General features: G+C 44.8%; 1 protein-coding gene across 4 annotated transcripts in view; it reads left to right on the plus strand.

Annotated features, from left to right (window-relative positions):
- Window positions 1–25,354, plus strand: part of LOC112264750 (semaphorin-6D) — a 101,944-nt gene that overhangs the window by 56,786 nt on the left and 19,804 nt on the right. For all 4 annotated transcript variants that reach the window (XM_024441548.2, XM_024441547.2, XM_024441551.2 and 1 more), the window contains 9 exons: window positions 2,100–2,249; window positions 16,429–16,643; window positions 18,298–18,412; window positions 18,627–18,684; window positions 19,288–19,344; window positions 19,538–19,639; window positions 21,289–21,379; window positions 21,720–21,842; window positions 23,672–23,760. In XM_024441548.2, the coding sequence (XP_024297316.1) occupies window positions 16,514–16,643; window positions 18,298–18,412; window positions 18,627–18,684; window positions 19,288–19,344; window positions 19,538–19,639; window positions 21,289–21,379; window positions 21,720–21,842; window positions 23,672–23,760 (765 nt within the window). In that variant the 5' untranslated portion in view covers window positions 2,100–2,249; window positions 16,429–16,513. The remainder of the gene's footprint in view (window positions 1–2,099; window positions 2,250–16,428; window positions 16,644–18,297; window positions 18,413–18,626; window positions 18,685–19,287; window positions 19,345–19,537; window positions 19,640–21,288; window positions 21,380–21,719; window positions 21,843–23,671; window positions 23,761–25,354) is intronic.

Consider the following 25,354-nt stretch of genomic DNA (forward strand, 5'->3'; position numbering starts at 1 on the left):
CAGAATCTTCTTGTATGTAGATTTGTCTGTCTGCCCTGTTTGAGCTTAACCTTTCTTCACCTGTTCTCCTTTTCCTGTCTCTCAACCATTTTCCCCAGTCAATTATTCTCTTTATTGCGGATGTCTTTCTCTCTGCCACTTATTCATCCTTATTTACCCCCCCCCCCACCACCACACTTCTACATCATTCTTTTATATTTCCATTTTCTTTACCTCTGCATCACCCCATTTCTGCCTGCTCTCATTCTCTGCCTCTCTCTCTTCCTCTATCTCTCTCTGCCTCTCCCTTTATTTATTGGTCTTTGTCTCAGCTCATGGTTAAATCCAGATAGATTCACTGTAGACATGTTGGCCATGAGAGGTAGCTGTCACAGGCACGCCCTTTTACACAATCATTCTCTCAGATCGGTGTCCTTATTGTAGATTATTTTTCACTGCCTTGCCTAGAGGGAAACTGAAATCAACTTGAAAAATGGCTCCATTACCCAAGCGTTCCAGGACCGGTAGTATGTCCAGTCTTTGGAAGGACTAGAGATATGGCCAAGCAAGCTGCATTGATCTTTGTCCTAACATACCATTATTGTCTCCCAAAGTCAAACCGCTCACAATAAATCACCAAAATGCATCAATGGAGTAATTCATTGTACCCCCCCCAAACTCCAGATAGCTGCCTGGTATCAGCCAAACATCCAATTCATCCAGTAGTCAAACAACCTGACAGACAACTTGTTTAAGCATGCATCAAACACTCAATGAAGTTTGTCAAATACAGTACAAACGACTCCCGTTGTGATGGATTTATTTTTTATTTTTTTAATGACTGAGGGATTTTGTGACTTGATGTACAAAATAAAATCAAACATTGGCAGTGTAAAAAGACCATACAGTGAACACCATTGTCGTGGAATAAGCGATATAAACAAAGGCATTTGTCTAAACTGAAAGGGCCAGCGGAATGAAGAAAGGGGCTGTACTTTGGGTAAAAGAGTGGATAAAGAGACTGTAGATCAACTGTAGATCAATGGATAAAGAGACTGTAGATCAACAGAAAAGGCAACAACCGGTCTCATTGTGGAATCTAAAAATGATCTGTATTACAAATCCTGACCTGGCGGAAGTCGAGCTGACGGACAGATTGAGAATGGGAAAGGCATCAGAGGGTGAAATGGGGGGGGGGGGAGCGGCATATCAGGATAAAACCCTCAAACATTGTTTTGTTGGAGAAAGGACAAGATAAAAAGGCAGCGACGGGGTAATACAGACAGATGATGGATCATAACAATAGGGCCATTACGAGGCCTGAGGGCCTAGACCCTTTCCATTCGTCTCTTATTCGGCTTCCTATTGGCCAGGTGGTCTCTCTGGGTTGCCGTTGCCACGGTAGCAGGTTTGCGCTATGGCCTCACCTCAGTGGTCATGTTCCTCTCTGGTAAGATTAGATTAGAGTGCCTCAGCCAGTCTCCTGTGGGGCGCCGCTGTGTGTTTTAACTCTGGAGCTCACGCTCGTTAGTCAAGTTAAATTATAATTGGACCAAGGCTTCGTTTCAAACAAATCTGATTAGTAAAGGTTATTCAACAAAAATAAAACGTTCCCTCCAGTAAAAATGGCCAAATCCAGGAAATAGGCTACTTTTAACATGATTGTTTTTGTTTTAATAGTGATCTAATAGCACGGTAAGGAAGGATGCTATTCTAATGATAGTTATTTTTATATTTTTGGGGAATGAATGGTTAAATTTCCAGACAGACAGATTGTGTCGTCATTTTATGATCGAGATCTGTTTACGTGGATGTCGTCAGTCAAACCTAATGCCACTGACCGCCATTCCCCACTAATAGGGGACCATGTTGAGGTCACCATTGAAGTTGAGTCAACCACTCTTGCCCTCCATTGCGCCCCAAACAGATGGATTTGTCAATGTTTGTATGCTGATTACATTAGGAGGCCCTCTCTCTCCCACTCTGTCTCCCTAACGACAATCACAAACCCTGGATTGAACGGTCAGAGGGGTGAAGCGAAAATGAGACGGGGCCATTTTGTTGTGTGTTTAGAAAAGTCGACGTTTCTGATATAAATGTTGTTCTTCTTGTCATCACAGGACTTGGCTGAGGACCACTCTGCGGGGGTCCACCCCCACCTCCCACCTCCCTCTCTTCTTTCTGAACCATTGTTTCTTCCACTTCCTGTGAACTTCGACGACAGTGACTGATTGCACGCTGCATCTGCCAGTCTCCGCAGGTTCAAGACTGTGAGTATCAACGAGTTTCCCTCCTATTGCAGGACGGTTAGATTTCTCATTGAGCTCAGGGGAGCAGTAGGTAAAACCAATACCACCATGGGAGAGGGCGTCTTGGGTGATTGAATCTCTCAGCCTGGTGATTTTGATTTTGTTATGCACTTTACTTGATCAGCAAAGTCCCAAAGTATTGTAATCCCCCTATTGCAATGCCGATCACAACATTGACGCAGTTACTGGTGCAATATCTGAATTGGCAGCACATATGTTTAGCCAAGTCAATTGTGTGTGGCCCTAACGATATTACTCTGATCTCTCTCTCTCAATGTTGTCACTGGGGCTGGGAATTGCCAGGGACCTCACAATACGTTTTTATCACGATACTTAGGGGCCGATACGATATGTATTGCGATTCGATACTGTGATTTTTATTTATTCATTGCGACTCGATGTTCCAAACATTATTGCTCAACGTACATGTGCTGCAGAGGGACAGGAGAGCCATGAGAAAACAGGTTAGCAAACGGGCTGTGGAGAGGTTCTAGTTTCGGACAGACGGGTCTCCTCGCGGATCTTGTACTCCTATCAGCCATGTTGGCAGAATCCTTTGTGTGGGATTGAATGGGACTGCTGCACTGTCAGGTGTGCCGAGGTTGGCTTTGTGCAGGGAAGGTTGCTGAGAGTAAAGGTGAAAATAGACATGGTAACAGTCAGAGGTACTGGTAGACCATTCAGCCCAGGTGTGAGGAAACCCTGTTAGTTTCGGGCCAGAGTGTTGACGAGTTGTCAGTCATTATTCCACAGCAATTCATTTTTAGTCAGTATTTGGATAGAATGTTGGCTCACCTGAATTTTCAGCTGGGCTTACGGTTTCTGACTAAATGGAAAAGCATGCGAGATGATTCTCAAATGTAATTGCAGGGGTAGTCTTTCCTCACTCACACCCAGCTGAGTGGTCAACATAGGGTCACTTTTAAATCATTTGATAATGGGGCACACCTTGAGCAGAAAGGGAGGATGTTGACATTATTCTGACCCTGTATAGAATGTCCACTTTGTACTTTCTGAATATTGTGTTTGTTTGATTATGGGGTTTTCACATGCACTCTCCAAAGTTTTATTTTTGTCACACAACACAATGCCACATATGTCTCCAAGTTTTGAGGGAGAGTGCAATTGGCATGCTGACTGCAGGAATGTCCACCAGAGCGGTTGCCAGAAAATTGAATGTCAATTTCTCTACCACAAGCCACCACCAATGTCGTTTTAGGGATTTGGGCAGTACATCCAACCAGATTCACAACCGCAGACCACGTGTAACCACGCCAGCCCAGGTCCTCCACAGCCGGCTTCTTCACCTGCGGGATCATCTGAGACCAGCGACCCAGACAGCTGGTGAAACTGAGGAGTATTTCTATCTGTAATAAAGCCCTTTTGTGCAAGGAAACTGATCTGATTGGCTGGGCCTGGCTCCCAAGTGGGTGGACCTATGTTCTCCCAGGCCCCACCCATGCCTGCTCCACTGCCCAGTCATGTGAAATCCATAGATTAGGGATTCATTAATATATTTCAATTGACTGATATCTTTACATGGACTGTAAGTCAGTAAAATCATATTTCTTTGCATATATACAGTACCAGTCAAAAGTTAGGACACACCAACTCATTCCAGGGTGTTTCTTTATTTTTACTATTTTCCACATTGTAGAATAATAGTGAATACATCAAAACTATGAAATAACACATATGGAATCATGTAGTAACCAAAAAAGTATTAAACATATCAAAATATATTTGAGGTTCTTCAAATCGGCCACCCTTTGCCTTGATAACAACTATGCACACTCTTGGCATTCTTTCAACCAGCTTCATGAGGTAGTCACCTGGAATGCATTTCAATTAACATGTGTGCCTTGTCAAAAGTGAATTTCTGGAATTTATTTCCTTAATGCATTTGAGCCAATCAGTTGGGTTGCCTCCTCAGAATGTAGCTACAGCAAGAAAGGTGGGTTCGGAGTCAGCTTCACGGCAAAAAATGTGACACGAATCGACGTTCCTACCTCCTCTCCCCGGCTGCGATCGATGAGGCAGGCAGGGGAAACCATGGGAACTGTCACCTCCTTCTATCCCTCAGAGGAGGAGACGGTCACGGAGTCTTAGCACATCGATCCCCAGGTGACAGGCCAACCATTGGGCTTAATGACAAAATACTCACAAAGCCGCTACTGCTGTGTAGAGCGCTGTGTAGACTGCTGCATAGCTTTAAGTGAAATTTTTACGTTTTTTTTTTTTTTTTCCAATAACCCAAGGGGAGTTGCAACATCAATCCTCATTCATACATGTTTCATGCTGGCCATATAATAGCACAGGTAGATGGAAAATGAGGAGACAGTATGAAAAGGACCGGCCTTTTGCCCAGGTTTCAATCTGGAGATTGTAAACGGAGTGCTTTGGATCATTTCTCAAGATGTCTTTCTACTGCAGTACAAGTGCCTGCCTTCCTGATAAGTGGCTAAGGCGCTGCTGCCGCTTGCAAGAAATGCCCAAGGACACTGACACCAGCTCTTAAAGACCATGGTTTCGCTTACTGCTCTTAAAATGGCGCGTTATGGATTTCTGAATAAACACCAGCCCACCTATTGAGGAGAGGCCATCGCTGAAGGTTAGAAGACATAAGCTCTGTCGATAACACTCAAGTTGCCATAGAAACGTCAAACTCCATTTAAATCCAAAGAGAAAGAGCGGAGGGAGGGTGTAAGGGGGAGGATGAAGACATGGAGAGCGGCGAGAACGCAAAAGAGCAAATGGGAGAAAGAGGAGGACGACTTGGTGTGAAAGAGGGAAAGGCACTGTAGCGATAAGGGGAAAGATGGCTTTCGATGCATGTGGCTAGATGAGATCTCGGGACAGCAATGGTGGTGATAACAGGCACTTAGCTCTCACACTCTAGCACCTGGAGCTGTCCAATAATGCACCTCTGTGCTGACACAGAACAGCACTGGAGGTCAAAGTATCGATTCCCCAGCAGACGGCTGTCCAGGGAATGAGTGACCGCAGAAACCCAGCTCTGGGATGTCCTCACCACGGGCGCGACATGACCTTTTTCTCAAAGTGCCGCAGAAGGGGAACTGAGGGTATCCAATTGCTTCACACACACACACAAAGGCATACATCCACTTGCTCTGACACACACACACACCGTGAACACCAATCACTCTAAACCTTGCTAAAGTCTCACAGGGCTAGTTGTTAGGTGGCATGCCCACCAGGGAGCAGAGCCCAGAAAGAGAAGCACTTCTGTGATGCAAAGCCCTCTCATTTGGTAATCACTCCCAAGTCTCACTGTTGCTTTCAACACCCCCCAATTATCGCTGTGTCAGCCGGTCCAGTCGAGTATTAGGGACACTAAAGACTGGCCTATTTTTAGAAGAAAGGGGGCCACAGCTTCTGTCCCTATGGGCTCACAGACACACGCCGAGAAACCGTGAAAGGAGACTTAATAGGAAAATAGAGCAATCTATGGGCTCGCACGAACACACACTTGCTGGACACAAAGAGATACACACACTTTCTCAGAAACGGTAAGGCTCAGACGTGGACTCTCGGGAAGGTTGCAGATTCGGGTTGTTTCAAGAGAATGTGAGCTTGCGTTTATACCTGTGAGGACGGTCAATCCGTTTTATTTGTGATAGCTCTACTATCAACAACAGTGTTTTAGAAGCTTGGCTGCGTACAGAAAGACAATGTCATTCTTTGTTGACAAAGTTCATATGGCCTAGATGAGACTGGTACAGTAGCTGGCTGCTCGGAGGAGGATCAATGTGTTTGGAACTGTCCTGGGATCAGAAGCCAGGGTCGTATAACATTGTACGACATGCATGGTGTTATGCTGTTCTGAGTACAAGGCGATCAAAGAAGTGGACCAAAGCGGTAGGCCGAGATGAGCGGGGAGAAAGCAAAGTGGCGTGGGGAGAGAAACAATAGAAGTACGATTTGAGTTCCAGAGTTCCAGACTGACAATTTGAGTTCCAGACTGACAATTTGAGTTCCAGACTGACAATTTGAGTTCCAGACTGACAATTTGAGTTCCAGACTGACAATTTGAGTTCCAGACTGACAATTTGAGTTCCAGGCTGACAATTTGAGTTCCAGACTGACGATTTGAGTTCCAGACTGACGATTTGAGTTCCAGACTGACGATTTGAGTTCCAGACTGACGATTTGAGTTCCAGACTGACGATTTGAGTTCCAGACTGACGATTTGAGTTCCAGACTGACGATTTGAGTTCCAGACTGACGATTCGAGTTCCAGACTGACGATTCGAGTTCCAGACCGATGATTCGAGTTCCAGACTGAATATTAGAGTCCAACAGATCCAAATAAGAAAGCGTGATGATTGAAGATAGGGAAGCATAAGAAAGGGCATTGGAAGAGAGAGCGAGTGGGGATGGAGAAAGATTTGCGAGAGAAGGGAGGAAGTGAAAAAAAGAGGGAGGGAGAACGAGGGACCCTCCAGTCCTGCCTCTGATATCTCCCTGAAGATGAGTGAGGGCCTATTTTAAACCCCTTCATCTGTCTAATCTGACGTTCATCTTTCGCCTCTTTTCTTTAGCCACCGTCGCTCATTGTTCAGCGTCCTTGATTTAATTGAGAATCTCTTTCAAACAGTTTAATAACAGCCTCTTGCCCTTCCCGTTTTCTCACTGACAATCGAATAGAATGACTTTGATGCGATTCGAAAACAGAGTACACCCCCTTTTATTTCCAATGTGGAATTAATTGTCTCTTCTCCAAACAAAGTTAATAGAATCATAAAATGATAGCTCTGAATCATAGTGACTTGATCATTTCTTGAGCCCTGCTATCTTAAAGCTGTATGTTCTTACATTTGCATGGAACACACTTTAGAGTTATGCCTCTAACTTGACCCTCTTGAGGGCAACCGGCACAGGCTTTCGACATAATAAACGTACCTCCTTCCTTCAGGCAACGTCGGCTCTTTCTTTCCGCTAGCTGTTCGTTTGATGCAAACCGTCCCCCCGTCCCCGTCCCCAAAGTGGTTCTGGCCTTGGAGTCGCCTGGGGAAATTCCATAGATGACGGCCAAGAGAGACGAGAAGGGCAGAAATAGAGTTTGCGGAGGGCAAAGGAATGCGACGTTAAGCCCACAGTGTGTGTTTCTAAGGGGCTTGATAACACAGGGCTTATGTTACCACTCCACCTCCCCTCTCACTGTACCCTATTGCCCAAAAGGCTACGCCCTCCATGCCAGAGAGAGAATATGAATGGGAGTCATTGATTGATATGAAGTGTTGTGTTGGTCAAGTTGCACACAGATGGACACGCGCACCCACCATACGCATGCACGCCGATACACACACATTCACATGCACGCCGATACACACACACCTTCACACAGCCAATGGATCCCCCATCCTTCATGAGCGATGGCTCTGCAGCTCTCTACTGCACACAGAGTAATGAGAACTTCAGGTCTGTGGAGCCCAGTGCATTTATCACATGCTCACACTTAATGGTCCCTCTGCCAAGGCTTAGCACCACGCCTGCTAGCCGCCCGTTACAAACAGGACTGTTTGTCTCCCCCGTCTCTCTACAGCTGTGTGGACGTGTTTGTGTGTGTGGTTGGGAGTGTACTCTCACTGTTGATTAACACTTTCTCGCTCTTTCTCCTGTGGTCTCTCTCCAAAGCACTGCTTTCTTTCCTCATTTCATCCATCTCTCCCTCCCTCCCTCCCTCTCTCTCTCATTCTCCCCTCTGTGTCTCTTTTCTAGGAGAGAAGGCTCTTTTGGTGTTTGTCCTTCAGCATGACACCAGGCAATGAAAGATGGCTGCTGGATTAGCTGTCATGATGAAAGCTTATCCCAGTTTTTCTCTCACGGTCCAGTGCCTTGTTTCAAGGCACTCTCTCTATGCTGAACAAAAATATAAATGCAACAATTTCAACGGTTTTACTGAGTTACAGTTCATATAAGGAAATCGGTCAATTTAAATAAATGAAATGGACCCTAATCTATGGATTTCACATGACTGGGCAGGGGCGCAGTCATGGGTGGGCCTGGGAGGGCATAAGCCCACCCACTGGGGAGCAATCAGGAGTTTTCCGCCGCAAAATTACTTTATTACAGATATAAATACTCAGTTACGTCAGCTGTCCGGGTGGCTGGTCTCAAGACGATCCCACAGGTGAAGAAGCTGGAAGTGGAGGTCCTGGACTGGTGTGGTTACACGTGGTCTGCGGTTGTGAGGCGGGTTGGACATACTGGCAAATTCTCTGCATATGGTAGATAAATTAACATTCAATTCTCTGGCATCAACTCTGGTAGACATTTCTGCAAGTCAGCATTTTAATTGCACGCTCCCTCAACTTGAGACATCGTAGTATTGTGTTGTGTGACAAAACTGCACATTTTAGGGGCCTTTTATTGTCCCCAGCACAAGGTGCACCTGTGTAATGATCGTGCTGTTTAATCAGCTTATTGATATGCCACACCTGTCCGGTGGATGGATTATCTTGGCAAAGGAGAAATCCTCACTAACAGGGATGTAAACACATTTGTGCACAACATTTGAGAAAAATAAGCTTTTTGTGCATATGGAGAATTTATGCATTGCATAAATATTGCCAAATCATCAATGTATTAAAAAATTATTGAAAGGAAACACCTCTCTCTTTGAAGGACTCTTAAGAGCAAGCATTCACACACAGTGAATTTCTTTGTTGTATATCAAGACAACTGAACAGAGATTTGTGTTATCCGTAGGCTGATCTCCACCAAATCCATTTTAGGCCTATTGAGCCAGAGGGATGATCTTGCTGAGGAACAGACATTTTGACCTGGTTTTCCTCTCTCCTAGAAACCATTTGTGATAAACACAGCCTTTTGACTTGCCATGCGTTTTGGTTAATAACATGCCAGACGGTACCCTGTAATGTCTGTAAGGTGCCATTACAATGTAAGAGCATGCACAATGATTAAGTACTTCACCGTGGCGTAAAGCGTCAGGAAGCGAGTAGACGAGGTTGTGGGATTTTACGGTGCCTAGCGCTGTAGTCAAAATGGAGGGCTTAAAAAGTGCACAGATAGATCCCATTGATTCATAACCTGTGAATTTACATAGGCTGCGTTTAAAATGGAAAATCACTTGTACAAAGTGATCGATCTATTGTGTCAGGAGGATATCGGGAAGCGGTGAGCTCAGCTTTGTACCAAACCCTCTCCTTTCTGCTTTACTACTTTATCCTGGAGGAAAAGATTCTCCAAAGCCTCTTTGTGGAAATACAGAACTCCAGACTCAGCAACGACTGGTCTTTGATTCCTCCATACACCCCCCCCCCCCGCTCTCATCATTCTGTTAGATCAGTGGTCAGGCCGTTTCTCTATTTTAATGTGTCGCAAAAAGTTAATATGTGTCTTTTGAAACAATGTATTTTCTGGGCTTCCCTCTTTCATCTCATGTTTTCTAGATTTGGTTTCTTTGTACTGTCTCCAATTTTTTGATAAACAAGGCTATTTATTATCATCTTTGTGACAGAACAGGCAAATACCTCTGTTGCCAAGCACAAAAGCCTTCCGTTGTTAAGTGAGAAACACCAAGAAGCATGGCTGAGAGGGGAGAAACTGGGAAAATATGCATTTACAATCACTCAGTGTTTGTTCGAGCTTTGAGTGTTTATGAAAAACAGGGTGAGACAGGGAGAGAATGGGAGAAACCGATAGACCTGGTGAGAAAATAAAAACAAAGCCCTGTTGAGAAAAACAAAGAAATGGAGACCAAGGGAGAAAAACAAAGCAGGCGCACAAGACAAGACACAGACCTCACATTATCCCAAAACGATCCTGTCTGGGCCTGGTGTGCGTGGTAGAGCTGACGCTGTGATGCTCAGAGGAAAACGCTGGCACTCATCTTCAAAAGGCCTCCTAATGATCCCTGAGGGCTGTGAGAGGAAATGGAGGAATGAGCACAAAATGAGCTGCAGCCCACCAAAGCCGCTGACCACTGGGATATTCCCAGGTCGCGCCAGGGTTCCGTGACGGATCTAGTTTCTGCCGCCAAAGCCGATACTTGGATTTTGCCGGGTGGGTGGCGAGTGGCTAGGAAGAGATTGGCAGTTGACTTGCATAGCAAAAGGGCTAGCCGTGTCCCATGGATCATCAGAGACCAGGGAAAGAGCAGTGCAAGACACACACACACAATTGAATACTGAGCTGTAACGCACACAGCTGCCAACTACATCAATTCATACACGGCCACTGATCAAGCTTCATTCAGAAAGGTTACTCAAGTTCAACACGAGCAATGGCCAGTACCATCTAATCAGTAATCCTGTGGAAAAATACGTTTTGTTTTCCGTAGAACACGCAGCCGTTGATGTGTGCTACGGACAACATTGATTTCTAGGAGCCCAAACATCGTGCGCGTAAGCAGAAACGTATGCAATGCCACCAGTTATTTTAATGACCACTCGTAACGCAACTGATGATGTGCATTTAGATGACATCAGAGGGCATGTGCACTTGATTTGTTTCATTTTCAGGCTCAGGTTCGTTCAACCCATCGTAAAACGGACCCATGCAGTGTAGAAATGTTCAACCTGATTTTTATATGCCTGGATCTTTCAGTCGATATATCAATGCCACACTTGCTTTTTGGTGCACTTGGGGTTTACAGGTCCCAGTACAGTTGTAAAAGTGTATTTGAATGGTTGCCAAGCTCCACACACACATACAGCTCTTATTTGCTGTGTGCGTGTTTGATCAGCCCTGAGTGTGATATGTTAGTGCTTGCTTCAGATTGTTTCACTGATAATATTCTCAACCGTTCACGGGGCATTATGCTAATTTAGTGAAATGTTTCGACGTGCCCGCACATACAGGACGAGATAAGATTACTTGAAATCTTTGGGAACAGACTTAAACTCCTCTTCAGACTCTGCAAATACTGGAAATATAAGTTGAAAGTACAGCCCTAGTTCTGTGTCATCAAGCTCCATTTCCTACTTGATGATGAAATGGTAGTAGATCATCATAGAGTCCACATACTCCGTAAGAGTTTGTTGCTAACATCGTCATGCCATTGCTATCCTTCCTGTCCCTTCATTCATGCTCTCTGCCAGTTGATCTGGCCGTTCTAAGGCACATTTTTTGTTGCCTTCAACAAACCCTGTCTCTGATCATCTGTGAGCCACGGTGTCTGCCAGGGTTCCGTAAAAGTTCAGCCATGTTAGCGGCCACCAGCACCATTAGGGGCCAACCACCGCTTTTCACAGAACCTTTAGGCCGTTAAAAGATTTCCTTGGACACAGGGACTGCCCACCACAAGGAACTAGAGGCAAGGGAAATCCACCAGTAGGTATTAGAAGATTACGTTGTCTTGTCACATGACACTGAGATTTGAATTTCCGCTTCATCCCAACTATTACTTTGTGAGAAAAAAAAAACATTTCTCTTGATCAGTGGTTGGAACCAGTTGAGGGAACAGAATTGAAAACCGGAAAATGACTAAATTGTTTGAGGAACAAAAGTGGTCTATACTGTTCTGGAGCAGAACCGTTATTTTAGAAACATTTTTAACCGATTCCCATGCTTTATCTTCCGGGCATTTTTTTTTACAGTCCCACAAAAAAAATCTACGAAATGCCTATGCCAGGCCCTCTGTCACTGAGAAACATGTTACAGTGTCTAACTGCCAGCCGGAAATCTTTGCTAGTGTGTGTATGCTACCTGCATGGATAAATGGATACACTTTTTAAATGCTAGTTAAGGATACTATAGTTATTACGTTTCACATTGGATTTATTAACTGCAAAAAGGTAAAATTATGTTTAATTCTGTTGCCGCTCTGCACACACAAGCGTGTTAGCTAGCTAAGCCTCCTCCACCCTATCTCGCTCTCTCCTCACCCGCATTTTTTTTTTTTTGCAACCCGAGCTGTACACTTGTCTGTCCATCACCCATATAAACAACTAGGCTGTAGGCTGCCCGCTTCATAGCAAGCTGCTCTATCCGCACTGATTGGTGAAGTAATTTAATGTCAAGCTTAATGTAAAAAAAAAAACATATTTGAGGTTTAAAAAGGAACAGAAAGCAATGATATTAAGCCAATTGAAAGCCAATTATTACTTTAAACCTCAAGATGGTCCTTCCAACCAGTGACAGGTATGCTGTTTATGGTACCTTCTAGCTGTCCCTCTCCCAGTTAAGATTACATACTTAAGCCCTGATCACCACAAATCGGCTGTAAGATTTACCTTACGCATGTAGTTTTTCCGCAAGGTCTATAAGCCAATATTGGCAAAGCCCCCCTTTATCCTTCCATTGCTCCTGCATTGTAAGAACATTTCACCCCCTCAACTCACTACAACCTAGAGTTCCCAGAAATTGTGTTACAAGATGCTTTTTTCCCCAAGTCCACTCAAGCAGTGAAGAGTTAGTCTTGGTGTTGTACTTACAGAAACTCGTTGTGGACCCTCTAGGTGTAGAAAGCATTGCGTGTCCCGAGGGGGATGTGTTTACGCTAGCTTAGATACGTGGGTTGTTCTCGAGCGTTTGTAGCGTTACAAAAACTGCAGCTGAGGAATGAATAGCGATTAAGTAGGTACGTGGGAAATGAGTGTTGGCTGTCCTAGCAGGGAGTCATCTAATGCAGTATGGAATGACACACACCCGCCAGTGGCAAGCAAGTCAAATAGGAAGACTGCCTGTACCGAACCAAGTTTTTTTTTGCCGGATGCATAGTTCAAACTTGTCTCTTCCGCTCTCTAACAGACTCACAAATGCTGTGAATCCTTCGTGTAGGGTTGTAAAGATGCCTTCCTCTACTATAATTTTTTTTGCCCTTGACTTCAAACCAGGGGTAACCCCCAGCCTTCGCAGTAACATGGGACGCAAATGAGAGGAAATTAAGCAATTCACTTAACTCTAAGTCTCTAGATCTAATAACAAACATGAGGGCAGCGACCCGTGTTGTAATCTGTAGATTGAAGACTCTCTTGTTTGTCCGTAGGTCATTGTAACCCTTTTCAACCATGGCACCGGTGTAGTCTGTGGGAAACGATCCTTTATATATTCCCTAATTCCGTAGTTTTCTCACATAGCCCGAGTACAGTCCAAAATAAAATAAAAAATAAGAGTGAGGAAAAAGTTGGACTGGTCTCTCGATATAAATGGCACTCTGAGGATCCACATTGACACAAACCAAATGTGCAGAGGAGGTTTTGGAACTATGTAGTACATAAGAGATTATGTGTTTGGGTAATTGTGGTGTAGAAACTGGCGGACGCGTGTGGAGTGATTTTCATGGACCGTAATCAGTCTCAGCTGAAGTGAGGTTTCCCCCCGATCGCTCCAAAACCTCAGGCGTGCGCCGCTGACCGCAGAGAGAGGGTTGAGAAGTTGAACCGTACGGTGACTGACACCCACGCCTCTGGTGGAATTTTAGGGGGAGAGCTAGATCTCTTCTTTTAAAGCCTGAACATCTTTCTAGAATAGTTAATTCCTGTAGTTGTACTCCTTTCCACTTAGGGGAGCTAACTTCTTGCTTGAACAGAAGAACCTCAAGTTACACTCCCCTCATGTATTTAGACAGTGAAGCTAACAATGTGACTTTATACTCCAACATTTACACTCGCGGCAGTGCAGAATGTCACTATTTTATTTGAGGGTATTTTCATACATACCTGTTTTACCGTTTTAGGAATGAAACCACTTTATGTATCTAGTGTCCCCATTTTTGTCATAAATATTTGGACAAATTGACTTAGTGTGTTAAAGTAATCAAAAGTTGAGTGTTTGATCCCATATTCTACATCAAGCTTGTGATTCTACAGACTCCAGTTATGACTCCAGACTGCAGGATGCCAGTTACTATTGAGAAAACCACCCAAAACAAACTGCAAATGGATCCAACGAGTCTGTAGAGTCACAAGGTTGATGTAGTCATTGCGTGCTAAGAATATGGGACCAAAACCTAAACATTTGATTGGATTTTTACATGTCTGGTGACTGGTCTTTATACATTTACAACACTTAGCATAGCAAATGGAGGCAAACCTCTTAAATCAATCCAAGATGGCTTCAGTCACCTCCTGTTGCGGTTTCATACAGTACTTTTGATCTTTTGCCTTTTGACAGGAAATGTCCCCCACGGTTGTGACTACCACAACCCAGGCAGGCGCCACCACAATAGAGAACAAGTTGAAGAGCTAGAGTGAGTTTTTGTCTCCGGGGTCGTTGTCTCCCAGCTGGGAGCTCTTAGCAGCGCCGTAACAACCACTCTATCGGAGAATATGGGAATGCATGTTCTCACTTTTAGCTCCTCAACTCACTAGTGAGGTAAGCTGAAGGTGGACTGAAAGCAGCTGGGCCTTAGCGCACAGTCATACAATATGACCTTGGTTTTCCCAGAAAAAAATATACATTGTTTCATTTGTTCTATTATGTTGTTCTGGAAACCAACCTTCCATACTGTACAGTTACAACATTACCCGTTTATGTGTCGTGCTGATTATGCTAGTCAGTGGGGGGAGTTTTGAACTCTTCACCTCTTTGTATAATATGATCACAAAAATTACCTCAGACTTTCCAATGTTACTTCCTCCAAACATTGATTGAATGACAACACAGGTTGTCTCATTCATGTATCTTCAGTCTGACTGTAGAGGAGCAGTAGGTTGTGCGTGTCTGAGTGGGTGTAATCCTTTAGAGTAGAGGCTACCGCGAGCCACAACGTAAACACGACTAGACGCTAATCCTTATCATTTATAGGGGGCATGACTGGCTGACCTCGCGGCTGGGCAAAGCACCTGCACGGAATCTAAACTAGGATGGCGTAGGCTAATTGATATTGATGGCGAAAGCTCCTGTTTGTTGACTTTGGAAGGGCAGTTAGTTAGCGCGGCAAGCTAACATCCTGTCTCTAACGTAGCGTTTCCCAAACTCGGTCCTCAAGACCCCAAGGGGTGCTCGTTTTGGTTACACGGCTGATTCAAATGATCAAGGCTTGATTCTTTTTTAATCAGCTGTGTAGTGCTTGGGCAAAAACAATAAACATGCCCCCCTTGGGTTCCTGAGGACCGAGTGTTGGAAACCCTGCTCTAGCGAGTCAGTGGAGAGGGTCAGAGCGAGTCCAGAGGGTCAGGATTTTAGAATGTTAACCTAGTAATGTATGATGTTGTAGTAAATCTAGATCTTGCTCTGTGCAATCCACTTGGTTTATCAACTTGATGCAGCCGTTTACAATGTGAAACGTTTCCTGTGAGCTAATGTGGGACATTATAAAATGAGTCAAACAACTTCAATGAAACTATATCAATTGACTCGTTCAAAATGTCGATCGACACGTCTCTATGGTCCATTGGACTGATCTGTATTATATCTCAGACAGAATGACCTTTTCCCGCCAGCGGCTCCCTCTTGTCATCGCTCTGGCTGTGTGTGTTAGCGCTGTATGTTAGTACTCTAAGAGGCAGATGTTGAAGTTGGCAGCCGTTCAGACCATCTGGGTTCCAGCTCGGACCATTCGTTCCTCATTGATATCGTTTTGACGAAAGCAGACAGCCTGAAGTCGGTCATTAATATTTCTGACCAAAACTGTCTGGTGTCAGTCTGACCTTGGAGAGAGAAAAAAAATGTATTTGTGATTATTAGTGTTTAACGTTTAGTTTTAGGAGTTCTGGACTGCTTCCGGTGTCATGTGTTGATAGACCAGAACATGGAGACAATCACGTGAAACAATTGTCCTGTGATTTTTTTTTATTGTTGTGCATTTCTTTCAAATATTGTAATGAAGAATACATTTTGTTATGCTCGCAGATTTGTGTTGCCATTAGATGCCATCAGGCTATGATGAATCATAACTGTAGCTTTTTTTTTTAGATAATACAAGCAGAAAATGCCTCTTGTCCTGAAATTGTATCATTCAATTAATAGACATCGGCTCCTGAATAAATGTTCTTTAAATCAAATCGATTTAATTTGCGAAGATCACTAGCCAATTGAGAAAAGGTCCTAAGTTGAGCAATTACAGATTTTGCATGACATGTCTGTCTCTGCTGCATGATCTGTGAAATAGGTTTTCATGTATAGTCAAACAACGTGTGTGTGTTCTATGACCCCTTTTCGTCTGACTGAACTTAATTCCTCTCTTCTCCGTCCATATTTCCCACCACAGACAGGGCTCCCTTGGATCGGAGCCCCACACCATGACTTGCTGAAGCCGTCTTTGCTGCTACCCAACCCGCTTCTCCTCATTCAAGATGGTCCCTCCGAAACGGATGAGGAGGCATCTCCTGCTGGCAGCCCTCGCACTCACTTCCTGTCTACTGTCCGCCATGGCCACGCCCTTCCCCAAGGACCTGGAGCCAATCAACATTGTCGGATGGGAGCGTGAGTAGCCCCACCAGCTCCCTGATTGGCTTAGAGTGATTTAAAAGGGCAAGTGGTGCCATGTTGCATATTTTCCCTCTGTGATATAAGGGGATTAATTTAGTAGCACGGGACTGGTGGTTAGTGCACTAATATGATGTGACATATAAATCTACCCCAGAGTTAGGGGAGGAAGATTGCTGTGATATTTGTCACCAGCAGCACGCAAGGAACCGATACCCTATTTGCGTGGCCTAAGGCTGGCTCAGAGCCCTAATGCTACCTTGTTAATACATTGATGAGCCGAAGTCAGGCTGTAGAGTTGTCCGGCACGAGAGATGAGTGTGGAGGGATGGTCTTGTGCAAATTAAACACAAGATTAGATTAACCAAAGATGTGCACTCAAAATGGCCATCATTGGATTTTGAGTGGGTGTTGGGCACAGTTTTCCCACAGTTCTCTTAACTATACGTGGGGTCTATCGGCTCCAGGAGGTGTGGTTTACATGAGAGTTAATGAGCCGGAGAGGTTCTATACATTATTGGTGTGAGAAAGGTGGATAAAGAGAGGCGAAGGAGAAAGTGTCGCTGAGGGGCTGTCATTGGGAGAGTGGCATTAGAAAGGAGTTGGTTTGCGCGGTCAACAGCTTCAAATCGTGGAAAGAGAGAGGGCAAAAAGAACGAGAGGGAGTTTAGTGTGCTTCCAGTATGCCCAAAACAAAGTCGAGGAGAAATGCTGAACATTTCCGACCGAGATCAGCTCTTATTTGCCGGATGTAGTAGCCTAACGCACCTTGAAACCGATTTGACTACGGATATATCTCCTGACATATTGGGCATAGGTCTGATGCTGTCATTTACAATCTACACAAACTGGGAGTGAGAGTGGACTTCTCAAGGGCATTTTGTTTAGTGTTAGAGCATATTCGACTCTTCACCCCGCGTGTTGCGGGTTGTGGCGTCGTCTTTGCCATCGACGAAATGCCAACAGTCTTATCATTTAATGAACACTTTTGCCTCGTCATCATATTTGCTGTTGTGTTGTCCAAACAAAGCCTTTCGACAGAAGTTTAATCTTACGGCTACAGTATGTGCTTTAATAATTGCCATTTATGCAAATGACTTGCGCCAGAACTAGAGTAGCAGACACTTTATCTTGGCTCACTCATCCCGAGCCAAATAAACTATGGATCTATCAAACCTTCATCTACCCTTCAGCAGGGTTGTGTTCATTAGGCACTAAACGGAAGAAAACGGACAATAAAAACAGGGATTTGTCCAATAAGAAATGCTCATGTTTTCAAAAAATGTTATGTTCCGTGCCTTAATGAACAAGACTCAGGACTGGACACAAATGGCGAGACCGGGGACTAGCAGAGGTTTCTGTTCATTACCTTCCCTCCAGTCTGACCTTTAGAAACAAGCAGGGCTCCTGAACCTGGATCCAGTCCACAGAAAGAATAGGACATGACTAGAATGGAAAGAGTCTGACCAGAGAGTGACTGGTTTAGTTTAGCTACGCCATATCCGTTTATTGCCACTAGCAACTGAAAATCCAACAAATACTACATTATTAAAGATTTAAATACCATAGCAGTTGGGATCATGAATTGGAAACATCTTTATGTATGTGATAATTCAGCTATTCTTTATATGATCATTTTCTCTCTTTGTAGACTCCTACCTATGCCCAGGGTTCCAGGGGCTGGTGTCGGACAATGACACAGCCAGACTAGGCCTGGACTTCCAGAGGATGCTGAGGATCAATCACATACTCTACATTGCTGCCAGGTCAGTCAGCCAATCCACTGCCTCCGTTCTGGTCCACATGTTAACAATCCCAACCAATTAAACATCACAACCAGACTAACCAGTCCCGGGTCTGTTTCCCGGACACTGTAGCATTTTCAATGGAGAATCCGGGAAACCGACCCCTGGTTTGGCCTTATATTTATGAGACTGTAACAGCACACCATGACACTAAATCTTAGTATTTACCCCGCAGGGACCATGTCTTTGCAGTAAACCTGACCACAGCTGGTGACGACTTCGTCCCCCAGCTGGTAAGTTACGTAAATCAAACAGTCAATCAAACCTCACATGGCTATGCAAGATGGAATACAACGTAAAAAACGAAAGAGGAAATAACATGGCCATGTGGTTTATTACTGCACACGTTTGATCTGCTTGTTCTCTTCTAAACACAAAGTACCCATAATTTATTTGCAACATCAATAATATTTGTTTGTAGAAGTACCACAGCCTGGCCCCTAGTGAGTTTTCCTGACTAATGGACTTGCCTGCAAACAATGGCCCTCAGCTTGGCTGCTCCCCCAGCTACCTCGCCCTCTGTTTGACATGAAAGACCACAGTGGAGAACCCTCGAGCGTAACCCCAATATGGCAGAGCTCCAGTAGTTATACCCAGAAGCCCCTTTTCATATCAGCTTCCCAGAATCCCCCGCTGTTGATGGGGCGGCGAAGTCGAGCGACGCTCTCGGCGGGCAGACCCCAAAGGTCACAGAGAGGCCTCTGACAGGCTATGGCCACACGAGCACATTCTGTGATTGCGTCCAGTCTCTTTCATTTATCTCTGGGTGTGGTGGGGCGTTCTCTAGAGCATGGTGTGGTGTCATATTTAGTCCTAACCCCTTTCATGTATTGCAGAAGCTCACATGGAGGTCCAAGGATGTGGCCAAGTGTACCGTGAGGGGTAGAAACAGTGTGAGTATCGATCACCATGTTCCTTGTGTGTCTACTTTGAGGTCAGGAGAGAAACTCTCCCTAGCAACATAAGTGCACCCTATAACATAATTGGATGGTTTCAAGGCTCCATAATTGTATTTGTGAATTGTTGTGATACCTAGTAATGCCTGAGTGCTATTTTAACTATCTATCCTGTGTTTTTCTTTTCCAGGATGAGTGCTACAACTATGTCAAAGTGCTGGTACCGCGGAACGATGAGACCCTGTTTGCTTGCGGCACCAATGCCTTCAACCCCACCTGCCGCAACTACAAGGTCTGTGTGTGTGTGTGTGTGAGTCTAGGTGGGGGATGTGTGCTGTTCATTTCTTTCTTTCATCAAACCTTTAGATTCTGGAGAGCCATGATTGACGTTTGTTAATGTCACTCCAATTAGAAGGCTGTGATTGCTGATTTGCGGGCATGCAGAGACAACGAAGCTAGTCATTATCACAATGCCACAATTTGAGTCTTCGTTCACCCCCTTTTTTTTGCTAAGCCTTTTGTGTGTTCAGTCCTCTTGCATTGACAAGGTATAATTGCTACCTGGGCAGTCGGTTTGCACTTCGAAATGATGTCAATGTAGACTGACTTAGTTTTCATCACTCATTACTTTTTTTAAATAAAAGTCAGCGCCATGCTTTATTTTTCACTACTTTTTACAATATGGCCGTAAGAATCTATCTGTTTATTTTCATAAAATACAACTGGCATACATAACATAGTGAGATTGTTGAAAAGCCAAGAAAGATGACTTGTCTTGTCATTTAGCATTAGAAACTAGAGGTAATTACAGCTCATTGAAGGCAGTGAGGTGAAGCCAATCAGACAGATGTTGTTTTGTTTTCCCTAGCACTGTGTGTGTTTGTGTTCGTGTGTGTGTGTGTGTGTGTGTGTGTGTGTGTGTGTGTGTGTGTGTGTGTGTGTGTGTGTGTGTGTGTGTGTGTGTGTGTGTGTGTGTGTGTGTGTGTGTGTGTGTGTGTGTGTGTGTGTGTGTGTGTGTGTGTGTGTGTGTGTGTGTTGTGTGTGTGTGTGTGTGTGTGTGTTTGTGTGTGTGTGTGCGCACTCCTGCTCCTGCTTTGCCACAAATAGGAGACTGTCCCCAGAGGCACTGGAGGGGCAGCCAGATCATTTATGAGTGCCAGCAAGGGGCTGAGCAACCACAGCCGTGCTAGCAAGGGGCTGAGCAACCACAGCCGTGCTAGCAAGGGGCTGAGCAACCACAGCCGTGCTAGCAAGGGGCTGAGCAACCACAGCCGTGCTAGCAAGGGGCTGAGCAACCACAGCCGTGCTAGCAAGGGGCTGAGCAACCACAGCCGTGCTAGCAAGGGGCTGAGCAACCACAGCCGTGCTAGCAAGGGGCTGAGCAACCACAGCCGTGCTAGCAAGGGGCTGAGCAACCACAGCCGTGCTAGCAAGGGGCTGAGCAACCACAGCCGTGCTAGCAAGGGGCTGAGCAACCACAAGCCGTGCTAGCAAGGGGCTGAGCAACCACTGCCGTGCTAGCAAGGGGCTGAGCAACCACTGCCGTGCTAGCAAGGGGCTGAGCAACCACAGCCGTGCTAGCAAGGGGCTGAGCAACCACAGCCGTGCTAGCAAGGGGCTGAGCAACCACAAGCCGTGCTAGCAAGGGGCTGAGCAACCGCAGCCGTGCTAGCAAGGGGCTGAGCAACCGCAGCCGTGCTAGCAAGGGGCTGAGCAACCGCAGCCGTGCTAGCAAGAGGCTGAGCAACCGCAGCCGTGCTAGCAAGAGGCTGAGCAACCGCAGCCGTGCTAGCAAGGGGCTGAGCAACCGCAGCCGTGCTAGCAATTCCACTAATGTTGCAAAGGAGGTATTGGGGTTAAGGGATTTGTGTAGTGCTAGTTTCAGTCCAGGCCCTAGGCCATAATGGCGACAGAGAACTAAGTTTCCTCTCGCTCACACAGATGACCACCCTGGAGCAGGTTGGCGAAGAGGTGTTGGGTCAGGCGCGCTGTCCCTTCGAGTCAGGCCAATCCAACCTTGGCCTCTTTGCTGGTGAGTGGCTGAATTTATACATTTAGAGTTTGAAATGTCAATGTTTTGCCCATAGTCCATTAGCAATAAAATGTTGTCCAAAGCCTAAGTGTTAGGCCTTTTAGGTAGGTCAAGACGGAAGCCTAGTTTTATGGCTAAATCGATTAGTCATAAAAAATCTGAGCATTCTTATAGCATAAATGTAAGTGTTTCATATATGAATTGGTAAATAGATATGACATGGACTTGTCTTTTATATAAAGCTTAACTATTTTAATTGTATTGTCTTACCATGACTTGCTTTTTTTATACTATCTTACTTATTAATTGCTATATTTACTATACTCACTTTATTTTCTAGGTGGTGATTTCTACTCTGCCACCATGACCGACTTCCTGGCCAGCGACGCTGTCATCTACCGTAGTCTTGGCGACGACAGCCCCGTCCTGCGGACCGTCAAGTACGACTCCAAGTGGCTCCGAGGTCGGTCACGTGAATGTCGTGTCTGTCAGTGTCCTGGTTGGGGGTGTGTCGATTTTCAGCCCAGTACCAGAACACCCATTTTAACTCAGCACTGCATCATCAAGTCCTTACATACCCAGCCATCACAATGTCTTGAGACCTGTCTTAGCAAATGACGACACGTCTCTATAAACACGTATTGGAAATACCAAGACATTTTAATAATTTGTTGTTTTTATTTAAAAAAATGCATTATAAATACTAATCACTCACTCTACGACTTTCGTGCACATCCATAGCCCCAATTGTGACGGACACCAAATCAAAGTAATCAAGATTTATTGACCAAAAATAACAATTTCAGAAGCAACAAAATAACTGTAGCTGAAGGTGGTATAGAGCTCCAAACAACGCCTGTCTTCAAGCCTTTACAGCCAGAGATAGTCTTCTCTTGTTTGGGGATCTCAGAGATGCTCTTCCTTAATCTGTAAGAAAATCAAATGTAATTAGGTATCATTAGGTACACCGCTATTTTCTTGTACCTTATTTATGAACAGCTCACCTGAAGCGTAAAGCCCCATCGTCCACGAGGTCTTACCGTTTGACACCAGATAGGACGCCAGCTTTTGTCTATGTCCAGTCTGAAAATAGAATGAATCAGCTAAGCACTCCTGTTCTCATGGGAAGAAGTTGACCGTTGCATGTGTCCTGGTCCTTTTTTTTGCAATGCGGTGTTCTCACTTGTATTTGCTGGGTGACCGCTTACCTTCATTTAGTTGGGTGGCTGACATGTCTTCCATCCTCGTATCCTGACAAAAGAGACATGGGCCGTGTCCATTACACAATGACTACCAAAGCACATGTGAAAACAAGAAAGCAGATGCAAGCATCCGTCATAACGTACCTCGTCAGCCTAACCATGCATGAAGGTCACTATAAGTCCAGTCTACTCTGCAGCACGTGAGGTTGGCAGGGCTGATCAATAAAACAAGAAACATCTATAAATGCACCAGCCATTTATCCATTTATTTGGGAGATGTTATTTAATGTAACATTTAGATGTATTCTCTGTTTAATAAAACTGCACAGGAAAGACCCGAATTGGTCGCCCGGTTAACGAGAGTAGGTCAACTTTGTCTTGAGACATCTTAAGGTGATGGGTGGTGATGGCTGAACGATCATCGAGGTTGAGACCTTTGACATGATCCCGTTCCCTCTTTGTGCTCCCCCATGGACTCCATTGGGCAACTGAAAAAAAGAGACATGCATTTAGAGATTTAACTATACTTGCTAGCTAATGACAGTTGTTAGCTCGCTAACCAAAGTCTGCACAATGTCACATTTGGTTGTGCCAAAACAATATGTCTAACATATTTCTTCATATTGACGAAATATTATTTTGCCTAATGTACATTACATATTAAAATGCTTTGCTTGCTTTCCTCAAGTTGAAAAAAAATCTTCCAGGTTTGACAGACTACCATTTGAGTCTTATATCAACTGTCAGTAGAATGTTCCATGAATTTTAAATGTTAAACATTCCAAAATGAAGACTATATAAAGACTAAATCTTTTACATTGGTGTCTTGAGACTTGTCTTGACACCCATAACATGTCTCGAGAGATGGCATTGAGTGTTTCTTAAGACATCTCAAGACGAAGGTGATGGCTGGGTATGTAATTAGTTGGATCTGGTGTTAGTACAGGGTTGGCGCAAATGCCTGAACAGCAAGGACTCCATCTCCGGCAGATACAGATACTCCCCAGAAAATGATGACTCCCCCATAATGACTTTCATTCGATCTCACCTCTCACTTCTCCCCTCTTGTTGTGCCTGCTTGCCTCCCCAGAGCCCCATTTCCACCATGCGATCGAGTATGGGAATTATGTCTACTTCTTCCTCAGTGAGATTGCAGTGGAGTACACCACCCTGGGCAAGGTAAAAGGGTGTCAGTGATAGAACCACAAATGTATGTGCAGTCGTGGCCAAAAGTTCTGAGAATGACACAAATATTAATTTTCACAAAGTCTGCTGCCTCAGTTTGTATGATGGCAATTTGCATATACTCCAGAATGCTATGAAGAGGGATCAGATGAATTGCAATTAATTGCAAAGTCCCTCTTTGCCATGCAAATGAACTGAATCCCCCAAAAAAACATTTCCACTGCATTTCAGCCCTGCCACACAAGGACCAGCTGACATCATGTCAGTGATTCTCTCGTTAACACAGGTGTGAGTGTTGACGACGACAAGGCTGGAGATCACTCTGTCGTGCTGATTGAGTTCGAATAACAGACTGGAAGTTTCAAAAGGAGTGTGGTGCTTGGAATCATTGTTCTTCCTCTGTCAGCCATGGTTACCGCAAGGAAACACGTGCCGTCATCATTGCTTTGCACAAAAAGGGCTTCACAGGCAAGGATATTGCTGGCAGTAAGATTGCATCTAAATCAACCATTTATCGGATCATCAAGCACTTCAAGGAGAGCGGTTCAATTGTTGTGAAGAAGGCTTCAGGGTGCCCAAGAAAGTCCATCAAGCGCCAGGACCGTCTCCTAAAGTTGATTCAGCTGCGGGATCGGAACACCACCAGTACAGAGCTTGCTCAGGAATGGCAGCAGGCAGGTGTGAGTGCATCTGCACACACAGTGAGGCGAAGTCTTTTGGAGGATGGCCTGGTGTCAAGAAGGGCAGCAAAGGAGCCACTTCTCTCCAGGAAAAACATCAGGGACAGACTGATATGGCCAGGAAACTCCCCAGACCTTAATCCCATTGAGAACTTGTGGTCAATCCTCAAGAGGCGGGTGGACAAACATAAACCCACAAATTCTGACAAACTCCAAGCATGGATTATGCAAGTCAGGATGTGGCCCAGAAGTTAATTGACAGCATGCCAGGGTGGATTGCAGAGTTCTTGAAAAGGAAAGGGTCAACACTGCAGATATTGACTCTTTGCATCAACTTCATATAATTGTCAATAAAAGCCTTTGACACTTATGAAATGCTTGTAATTATACTTCAGTATTCCATAGTAACATCTGACAAAAATATCTAAAGACACTGAGGCAGCAGACTTTGAAAATGTATATTTGTGTCATTCTCAAAACTTTTGGCCACGACTGTACTGTATGGCCTGTGTTCTTCAGCTCTGTCCATTAGAGCAAGACGTGAGAATGGATGTACTATGTTCCCATATCAGATGTATCAAGACTAGTGGAGATGGGTGATCGTTTCATTGTGAAAAAATAAAGGCACCATTATGGTCGGACATAGGAGATTAACTATATTGACAGGTCTGCAGCCTTCTGGACCGGATCCACTGAGCTATCATGAATGGGAAATATAACATCCATTTGTGGGAGTTAGTCTGGTGTAACCAGCGGGTTGCTGGTTGAAATCCCAGGTGAGGGCAGGTTGAAAATGAAATGGTAACGGCTGGTGACAGAATCTCAAGTACCCGCTACTACCGGTGTGCCCTTCAGCAAGGCACTTGTTAACCCCAGACAGCTAGAACTGTGGCTGCTTCAAGCCTCTC

Source organism: Oncorhynchus tshawytscha, linkage group LG13, assembly GCF_018296145.1.
Source record: "Oncorhynchus tshawytscha isolate Ot180627B linkage group LG13, Otsh_v2.0, whole genome shotgun sequence".
Taxonomy (NCBI): Eukaryota; Metazoa; Chordata; class Actinopteri; order Salmoniformes; family Salmonidae; genus Oncorhynchus; species Oncorhynchus tshawytscha.